Source organism: Typha latifolia, chromosome 15 (genome assembly GCF_019914945.1).
Source record: "Typha latifolia isolate L0001 chromosome 15, TyphaL0001v2, whole genome shotgun sequence".
NCBI lineage: Eukaryota > Viridiplantae > Streptophyta > Magnoliopsida > Poales > Typhaceae > Typha > Typha latifolia.
In genome coordinates this window covers 3130282-3141132 of record NC_133100.1, presented here as the reverse complement: position 1 = coordinate 3141132, position 10851 = coordinate 3130282, and the positions used below count along the sequence as shown (strand labels likewise).

The following is a 10851-nucleotide window of genomic DNA, read 5'->3' as shown; positions in this document are numbered from 1 at the left end:
TTTCATTTTCTACTCTTACTCTTTTTTTCTGCACGGCAAATTGCGTTTGGGTATCTTTATTATATGTAAGATTCCAATTTCCTAACTAGTTTCGGTTCTAAAGTTTGATTTTGACCTCACCAAAAAGATTATTTTTACCTTATTTGACCTCCTCCTTGAAGAGATCCTAGATACTCTAATAAAGCTTTAAATTCTGTTTTGAATAAATACTTCTTACTCCCCAACAAATGAGTAAATTAGAGCAAATTGGCATTTTATCTTCCGTTGTGGGTCAATTCTAATCTAGGAAAACTTGTGGCCGATAATTTTAGGATTCATTAGGAGTCATTTCATGCAAGCAATAAGGCATGAGCTAATTATTCAAAGCAAGGGAAAGGCATTCGCATAGGCAACTCTCAAAACCTTCTATTAAAGGTGTTGCAAGAAGGGTAGGAGATTTTAGACTAAGGCTAGGTATTCACACAGAAGTACTTACAGAAAGAGGAATTAATAACTTGAAGAGAAGAAACCAATTCTGTGCAATAAGGGCTTAAGTCTTTGGATATCAGGTATAGGAACCATCTCTTTGTCTCTGGTTATTTAGACCTGTGCCATCGTATCCATAAAAAGTTTTACCATGAGCAGATTGTATCTACTAGGTAAATATGTAAGACTAAAATTGAGTCAATCTGACCTAACCTTGCTAGCTGACCCAATCCAGATAGGATTCAGGTCAGAAAATTCCTATAGGACCTGAATACAAATTTAGATATGGGTAACATTTCTTAAAAATACTCGGATACTGACACAGGTTAAGTAAGATTTCTTGGATATGGATATAAATATGGATATTAGATATTTGTTTACCTACATAAATTGTAAATAATATATTTGCATCATATAGCACACCCGACTACCTGCTAGAACCTGACCAATTAGGTTAACTATCCAATTACCCGTCTTTTCTTCTCTCGCCTTGTGAGTCGTGACCCTTGTCTCCTAGCCTAAGGCCATGAGAGCTGAACACAGAACACCACCTCCTCTCATCTCTTCCATCTCACCTTATCTTCATCTCCTCCGTTGCCACCAACTCACTGCCAAACTCTACCTCACTCCCAAACCAAGCTCTGCCTCACAGCCAAGCATTGTCTTTGTGCACCTCTCTACCAAGCTCCTCTGCCGCCTCACCACCAAGCTCTGCCCCTCCTCGGTTGTCATAGTCCTGAGGTGCATTGGCACCCCGTTATGTGTTTTTCTATCATTTTTAGCTTGATTGAATGAAGTAGCTTTGGTGATCTAAGGAGCAAAGTTAATAACACTGTAGAAAAGCTATCTCCGGCATTCTGTCGTGCCAACTCTTTTGGAGTTTGTCGTCATCCAGAGATGCACCCTTTCGTCCTATTTTGAAGTAGCTTTGCAATTCTGAGCATTTGTCCTCTTTTGAAGTAGCTTTGTCATTGAAAAGAACACATATATATTTATAAAACAGCAAAGTTAGTCATACCAACTCTTTTGAAGTTTGTGTTTCATTTTGAAATGTGATTCTGTGAACTATAATGACTAAGAGATGAGTCTTTGTGTATTTCGAAATGTGATTCTGTGAACCATAATGACTAAGAGTTGAGTCACTATATTATCCAAGAATAAAAGACAATGGAATTCTTTGTTCGATGAACAAAATAATGTTCAGTTTTTGCAAGATTTATGAGTGTTGTTTATCTAGAGTAGATCCTAATCCTCAATTAGCTGTCTGAGATTATCAGTATATATCTTTAGAGATTATCAGTATATATTTTTACAGTTTTTATATTCATTTAAGATTTGATCCATATCCATTTAGTTAAAATATTATTTTAAATTTTACTATTTGTCTAATATCCATATCTAAACTAAAATCCAGATGTAGATGGACATTATCTATTCTGTTTTCACCCCCCCTACAAATATGAGTTCGATTAAGATTTGTTTTTTAGAGTACCATAAGAGAGCATGACGTGTCGTTATAAACTTAAATGCTCAAGGTACCTTTTACTTATTTGGGTATTCAAATCCACCATCTAAACTACTGTCTAGCCATTTTGAGTAACCTTTTAATAGAGTGAAGGGGAAGTTTGTTGTATGGAAACCATCTACCCTCTCTCAAGCTGGGAGAACCATCCTCATTAAATCCATTATCCATGTCTTACCTTTCTTTAGCAAGGGTTGTACCCTAGTGCCTTGAGTACCTTAAACAAAGTTGACAAGTTGGATTGGAGTTTTCTTTGGGGTAAAGGGGAGCATTCTACTAGTCTTTCACCTGATTAATTGGGAATGGTTCTGGTTCCATCCTAATGAGGGTAAGCCGACGATCCGAAACATCTAGGATTCTCGGGTCAGCCTAATTAGCCGAAGGGATATGGACCTCCTCACAGCAACAAGTTTTGGCCTAAATTGATCATTACCAACTATGATAGGTTAAATCTTTGGCAACCTTTTCGAGATAAGTCTAAAATATTAGTTATCTTTAAACACATGGTAGGATTCCTAACTGCTATTAGATCAGGCATCCTTAGATCCATTGGGGATAAGCAATCTACTAGCATGATAGTGGATCCCTGTTCCGCAACATCCCAATCTTGCATTGGCCTATTTTTATCAAGGTTTCGCTTAATCTCTATCCCAGAAAAGTGTCATAATTTATTAAAAATTAAATATGGGACTACAAAAGAATCTAATCCCACTTCACTAATATTGTGATACTATTTGCTCTTTCCCTTAGTTGTGTTTCCTACCTTTGATTCTTAGATTTGGACTATTAGCCAGGTCAAGGGGGAATCAATGCAAGGTTGCATAACTTTTCTTGGGCAACCGCCTCGCAATATGGAAGTTGAATATGTTAGTTACCTACTATTTGACAATGAGAGAAGTAGAGAGATGTAGATAGCCATAGAACAATACCTGAGTTACTAGGTTTAGGTAAATTGGGGAGACAACTAAGGCAGTCAAAAAAGGCAACTACTCCTATTCGTTGTATTCTAGAAAAAGGAGTGTGGACACTATGGAAAGGTCAGAACAATAATCTTAAACCACAAGCAGCATCACTGAACCAACTGTTATTCAAAACGCTTACTGTGGCCCTTGAATTCTTTTAGGCTCTTAGTTGGCCCTATAAACCATCTATGCAGGCTAGGTTTAGAGAGGGACTCCATCAAAATAAATTCGCATGGATTCTTTAGCAAATTGGGTGGAAAAGCTAGAGCGAGCTCTCATTAAGAAATTGGTAAACTGCTCATCTTAGGTGCTATCCATTTCACTGCATTAGATCCTTTCCATGCAGAGGTTGAAGCCTTAGGCTAGCCATACTAAATGCTAAGAATCTTAATCTAGTTCATGATTACTATAGAAACAAACTCTCCAACCTTTTATCAACATTTTGGACCACCGAGCATTGATTGGCCTTGTGGCAGCTGCAGCACATTTTTCTAATTTATTTTATATCATATATTATTTTCAATTTACCTCCATTTTTCACTATTTTAGAGAAGCTAATCTAGGAAGGGAACAAAGCATTTCTACGGTGTGGATGAGATCCCCACAAACTTAGTTTATATAAGTATACCAGGTATCATCCTTTATACGTAAAGCTTTTGCACCTATCTTTTAAGGTAATATATTATCTTTTTCATTAATATATACATAAAACGAAGAGGGCTCATGCACAGATTTATACAGTGTCAAACAGCTATTGGTTGTTTTTCCATGAAGTTCCATGTAGCATTTAGCTTATTTTGATTTTTAATTTTTGATTCGATATGGATGATGGATGCATTTAAATCCCTTAACGTGTTATCCGTGACGTTTGGTTAAACTCCTAATGCTCAACTAAGTCATGATATGATGATAGTTCCATGCAGCATTTAGCTTATTTTTGATTTGATAAAATTTTATGACCAGCCATAGTCCTACTGGCTACTGCCCGTAGACCCCATCCCTGCTACAAGACAATAGAGCAAAAACAATCCATCTTCGTAGCTCTCATATGCCGCGAGCTCTTTCTGCACAATTAATTAATCTTCTTTTTCTTCCCCTAATTGGGCGTGATTTAATTTGAGCCTTGTCGCCATCTCTGTCATTTTCCAAAGCTAAAAGAAAACTCTCCAACACTCCATGTGCTCCCCACCACTCCTACCGCATTTAGCAACAGATTTGCATCGGTAGCTGCTACCCCGCAGAGAGAGGAAGGTATAGAAATATAAAGTGTATGTCAAATCCAAATATGGATTTCTTGAGTAATAGCAACTACTACGTGGACCCCCATCCTACTTTCCAAACTAATGATTTGTTCATTATACAAATTGCAAGGTTCATTGGCACCTCTAGTTCCACTTCAGTCGTGCTACTATACTACCTTCAAGTTTCTCTGTGAAATTGAGGGTATTGAGGTGGCAAGATGAATCCTTCGTACGACTGGAGCTGGACTCATGAACCCTTGCTTCTGAGCTAGAAGTAACATAAACTCCTCACCAGGCTTGCCTTTTATCTTTCGGATCACATCAATGTATACAGTGCAGAGAGTGACTATGTAAGTAAAAGAATCAATTATTTACCAATAATAAGATGGATGTACTATATTTGAATGAGGAGAGGGGCAGTGGTTACTGTCAAACCATCTCAAACAATGCCAATTAATTTCGCATCACATGATCAGGCAAGTTTCATGAGAAGAAATCAATGAGAGGTTGCATTACATCGAAGCAGCAAAACAAGAACCAATTGATCCAACATCATAACAAAAGAGAAGATTAGATGTTGTCTCCCTACCAGAAGCAACAAAGAAAATTGAAAAGAAGTGGTGATTCACAATTAGGAGCCAAAAAAAGAGCAAATGTTGTAGCTAGTAGTAACTCGTATCAGAAGCTTCCATCCTATCTATTACTGGTGTCTTGATCACCTCCAGTATCTGAACAACCTCAGCCATCGTTGGCCTACTCGAAGGTATCTGCGACGTGCACACGAGCCCCAGCTTCAGTACCGGCAGTACCTCATCCTCTGGGAACTCCCCCATTCGAATGTCGACGCAATCTAACGCATTCCCCTGTTCAAGAAGAGCTTTCACCTGGTCAATCAATATCACAACATCATCTTCTCCATACTGCACCGGCTTCCTTCCGGTCACGAGCTCTAGAATCAGGACTCCAAATCCATACATGTCACACTTCTCATTAATCCTCAAGCTCTGGCATGCGAGCTCCGGCGCGACGTAGCCCATGGCACCCTGAAACCGGCTGCTTATGACATGCTTGTCCAGCTTCGGCAGCAACCTTGCCAACCCGAAATCGGATATCTTCGGATTGCAATTCTCATCCAGGAGGATGTTGCTCGGCTTAACGTTGTAATGGATGATGGGCGGGCGGAACGACTGGTGCAAGTAGGCGAGGCCTTTGGCCGTCCCAAGGGCGATCTTGAACCGGTCCGCCCACGTCAGAGGAGGCGTTGATTCGCGGTCGTCGTGGAGTCTAGAATGCAAGCTTCCAAAGGGGGAGTAATCTGATATCAGTAGCTGCAATTCAGGAGTCCAGTAATAGCCCTTCAGTGACTGCAAGTTTGGGTGCCTCGCCTTCCCAAGTATCCTAACCTCACGATCGAAGTCGTCATGGTATTGAATTATGTTAGCAGTGAGCAGTTTTTTGACACTGACGATTCCCCCTTCGCCGACAGATGCCTTGTAGACGGTCCCGAACACTCCCCGGCCTAGCTCAGTGGCTTTGCTCAGTAGGGACTCTGCTCCGCCGACCAAATCCTCTGATCTCAAATTGTTTCTTGGCCCAAAGAACACCATCTTTCCTACGGCCGGGCAACCGGACCTCGTCGAGCTTGAACAAATGCTCTCCAATGCATTCTCGAATAGTCCTATCCTTCTTCTAGCTGACATGTTAAGCAGCGTGATGAGCAGAACACCTAGGACTATAACAAGAGCAGCAGAAATAGCTACAATGGCCGAGACGCTGAGGAACTTCCTGTGCCTGGAGATGGCGGGGCTCGAGAAGGTGACCCGGTTGTCGCCGTTTCCGTGGGTGTAAGCATTGGGATCGAGGACGAGTGGTTTTGGGACGTTCATCTTACATGACTCTGTAACGAGGGGACTGCAGATACCGAGGTTGCCTTCTAATGCACTCTGGTCTAGGCTCTGGAACGCGCCGCCGATTGGAAGCCGGCCGATGAGCCGATTGTGAGATATGTTCACCGCCAAGAGATTGTCTAGGCTGCCGAGTTGCTGTGGGATCTCACCGGTGAGGTTATTGTACTCCAGCTTGAGGATCTCAAGCTTCTTCAATTGCGACATTGTCGCCGGAATCATGCCACTCAAGCTATTCCGAGATAAGCTCCTATGAAAAGATCAAACAATGCATGTTTACACTTAAACAATTTGATTCCATCAATTGAAATTGCAATTATGAATGGTGCAGTAAGACTTACAGCAAGTATAGAGAAGAGCAGTTTCCAATCTCATCCGGGATAGGACCGCTGAGAGAATTGCCATCCAATTGCAACACGGCGAGGCTACCGGAATCGCAGAGATCACCCGGGATCGGCCCGTAGAGTGCGCTGCTGCGGAGATCCAGCACAGATAAGTTTCGGAACAGCCCAAGCTCCGGCGGCAGCTGCGTCCGGAGGTCATTCCGCGACAAGTTTAAGTATCTCAGATTGAAGTAGAGCGCCATCTCCTCCGGGATAGTCCCTGTTATTCGGTTGCTCGACAGGTCTAACCACCGCAGCGTCTCTGCCAGGCGCGCGGAGCGGGCCGGCATGGTGCCGGTCAGCTCGTTCGACGAGAGATCGAGCACTTCCATAGCAATGTTGAACAGAGCTTGCGGGATGCTCCCGTTGAGCGCATTACCTTTCAAATGCAGCTCGGCGAGATTCGAGCACTCGGCGACGGAGTCGGGGATCGCTCCGACGAGCACATTGTTCGCTAAATTTAGATAATTCAGATCCTTGAGCTCTCCAAGAGAAGACGGTAAGCTTCCAGTAATCTTATTACCCGACAAATCGAGGTGCTGCAATGCAGTCAGGTTGCCTATCCACGACGGGAGATCGCCGTAGAGACGGTTGTTAGAGGCGGAGAGGAAGAGAAGCGAACTAAGAAACCCGACGGAATCGGGAAGCTGTCCCTCAAATGAATTGGAGCTGATGTCAAGGCTATTCAAATGCGGGCAGAGGCCGACGCCGGCAGGGACTGCACCGAAGAATCGGTTGCCGCTCAGGTTCAGCACCTTGAGGTTATGCAGACTGCTAACGCCATCGGAGACGGCACCGGAGAAGTCGTTACGCGAGATGTCAAGAACGCGGAGACGGGTCAGCGGCCAAATGGAGGCGGAAAAGTCCGGCGAGCCGGAGAGTTGGTTGTTAGAAAGGTTTACATGTAGGAGGAAGGAGCAATGTGATAACGCAGAGGGCAATGGTCCGGAGAAGCGGTTGTTGGCTAACATTAGAAAGCGGAGAGAGGAAGGGAAAGAATCCGGAAGTGGGCCGGAGAAAGTGTTGGAGGAGAGATCTAAAGAGCGGAGCGCAGGAAGAAGGGAGATGTCGTCCGGGAGAGGACCGGAGAAGGAGTTGGAGGAGAGATCTAGATAGCGGAGGGAAGGCAAGAGGGAGAGGCCGGGAGGGAGCGAGCCGGAGAGGTTGTTATGGGAGAGGGAGAGGGAATGGAGAGAGGCGAGGCGGTCGAGGCCGCGAGGGAGCGGCCCGGAGAGCGAGAGGGAGTCCAAGGGGAGCCGGAGGACGCGGTTGGTGGCCGGGTCGCACTCGACGTGAGCCCACCCGCATGGGGTCGGATCCGATTCCGTCCATGACGAGAGAGCTCCGGTCGGATCCGACAACGCGGACTTGAACACGATTAGACCCAGCACTTCATCGTTTAATGGCATTGGAAGGTTGACACTAGTAGTAGTAGGGAAGAAGAAAAAGAAGAAGAAGAGGAGAGGGAGGAGAGTAACTGGCCTCATTACTAGCTAGCTTTTCTTGGTTGTTCTCTTTCTTCTTTCTTCTTTGGGAGCTAAAGATGGATTAGGGTGGAATGGTTTGGGTTGGAAGGCTTCATGGACAAAAAGAAAGAACCAAACAAGGAGGACAGAGGGGAGTCACGTTCTTAGAGACAGGGAGGAGAGAATCCAAGAATAATACGTAGGTAGGGGGTGCAGGCGAATAAGACATGACACGGGAAATGATAGGGGCGGAGGTGGGGATGGAACTGGGAAAAAAGGAGGGTGACCCAAGAAAATTGAGGGGTGGGTCAAAGTAATGCAGCAATTGGGAATGGGTTAGAGAAGAGGAGCTTTATTGGGGTTTGAAATGGAATGAATCGGTAGAAAACACTCACACTGATTTTTTGCTACATTTATCTTCGGATAACGAGTTCATGATAGTGTTGTTTAAGATTTGTTAATAGATATGGAATGGACAACTGATTCAGCAGTGGAATAGGGGATAAGGGAAATAGTTCTATTTTGCAAGTTTTTGACTAAACTAATGCTCTTCAAAATTTTATTTATTAAAATAGACCGCACTCCAAACTTAATATAAAAATTAGTCTGTTTTACTCTAAATATCAGTAAAATGCTGATGTTTACTTTTAGATTAGTCTAGTGTTCAGCGGTGTATCTCCTAAGTAAAATCAACATTTTTCTAAGTAAAAGTTTAGCATTTTTATTAAAAGAAAATTACTGAAAAGTGAAGCACTTTATTAAGAAAAAATAATTCTACTTTTATACATAAAAATTGAACAGTTAAGTATCTTATTATTAAAAATATTGAGCCACCCACTCTTATGGCTGACCTTCACCATGTCACGGTTGTCCGCCACCCTCCAACGATCATTAGAACATTGGTATTCCCGTTTTTGCCTTGTTGGGATCTTTCTCAACTATTTCAATAATATTTTTTTTATCCCAACCTAGGATTCACTCCAAAGTTATTAGATCCCAGATTCGCGAGGATACTACTTTTAAAAATTTTAGAATTTTATACTAGCGGATCGGTCCAAATCTTATAAATAATAGTGGTATTAGAGCCCCATTCCTCGGTCAATGATGAACATGCTATCCAAAGTCAGTCTAAGGGAGATTACTATCATGGAGGACCAAAACTCATCCATATCCCTATGGAAGCTTCTTTGAAGCCACCAACCACCATTGTGGATAATTCACATATGTAGGTGGAAGTGCTAATCGAGACGTGGAGACATTAAAGGATTTATCGAAGGAAGCCACAAGATGCACCATAAAAGAACATCGAGAGGCTCAAACTTGATGGCCACCTTCGCTCTCGTTGTTCCCACGCCCTACCTCGTCGAGGTAGCTTCCTCGAGCCTTTGTCATCGCAGCTCTACTATAGTGGGGTCTTGGGTGCCGACTACAACCATCAGGAGGTGATGGGACCATCGGTGATGTGCTATGGCCGCCTCTATAGCAAATCAAGCATGAGTTTAATTTTTATCCTCTACCACCATTCTGCGCCATCCAGTCTTCACGAGGATATGCCAAATACCAACTACCATCCACTAAGAACCCTACCCAGCTGCCACTAAGGCTACAATAGCCTATGGCGGCCCCCTTAGGCCAAAGACAAATTCCACCTTAGGGTCACGGTTAGGGTTAGGGTTAAGGCCAATGGGTAGAGGAGTTTATGAATTGGCTTGATTTGCACCATAATGCACACGAATCTCGAGGCTAACTAAACTTTATGAATTGGCTTGGCCACCTCACGTAGATCAGTTTATCACTAATGAGTATATCTTAGGGCTCGAAAATAACTCGTAGAACGACCCGATGGAGCCACATCAACTGGCCAAGGTAGACCTGCATGCACCTTAGCCTAAGCAAGCCAGACTCATGGGCTCATGACCCACGTGACCAACATTTACTATGAGGTCACTCGGCTCACTAAGATAGACCATATTTGGGAATTCAAGCTCGGACCCTCAGGCTTGATTTCCTAAAATTCTCTAGAGGAGACGCCCTAAACTAGAACTACCTAGTGGAGCAAATTTTGACATACCATGGTACGTTGACCACTAGAAGGTCCAGCTTGCATCATTTCACTTAAAGGGCATGGTGATCAAATGGTATTAGTCTACATAGTAGACTCGGCCATTCGAGTCGGTATGTTTTTGCTAATGCGATCTGTGCCCAATTCAGTCCAACCTAATATGAGGATTTCTAGACAATGTTGACTAAGCTGACTCACTGAACAAATAGTTTGAGCTTACTAGAAAGAGTTCGAACAAATCTGCAATCGGGTCATCAATTGATCAAACATGTCCCTAAAGAGCCCATTCATCAATGGGCTCAAGCCTAACATTTAAGCTAAGGTCAAGGCATTGAGGCCCATTACTTCTGAGGAAGCCTTCTCACTAGCAGTTCTAATAAAGTCCAAATTGGATAAGCTAAACTAGATCTCAAGTAAGAGAGGAGGAAGATGACCCAAGCCTAGGATTGATTGATAAAAGGCTATATGAGTACGAGGTGTCGGAAGTGTAGTGGATTGATATGATCCAACTACAAGGGCTGAGTCAGTTAGGCTGAGTCGAGTTAAGTCTAGTTAATTAATTTTGCTTATTACTTTAAAATTTAAATTAATGCAGATAATTCGCATATGTAACCCAGTAGAGCGAATTGGATCCAACCCGCTATGACTCTACTTCTATAAATAGGAGTGGTCATGATTTATTTATTATCATGAAAGAAATATTGGTTTAGCCAATTGGTTATTTTGCATTTACTATTTTAATTATAGCTGTTTATTTTAATAGACGTATATTTAATGTAGCAATCCTAATTTTATCTCCAAACCTTATCCACTATCTACCTCCATGAGCTACCCACCCTTACGGTT

General features: G+C 42.8%; 1 protein-coding gene across 1 annotated transcript; it reads right to left on the bottom strand.

Moving 5' to 3' along the window:
- Positions 1 to 4613: 4613 nt before the first annotated feature.
- On the bottom strand, positions 4614 to 8090 carry LOC140802342 (probably inactive leucine-rich repeat receptor-like protein kinase At3g28040). The gene is made up of 2 exons (XM_073157839.1): positions 6436 to 8090; positions 4614 to 6344 (listed from the first exon to the last, which is right to left on the bottom strand). The coding sequence occupies exons 1-2, from the start codon at positions 7962 to 7964 to the stop codon at positions 4853 to 4855; spliced, it is 3021 nt and encodes a 1006-aa protein (XP_073013940.1). The 5' UTR covers positions 7965 to 8090; the 3' UTR covers positions 4614 to 4852.
- Positions 8091 to 10851: the final 2761 nt, after the last annotated feature.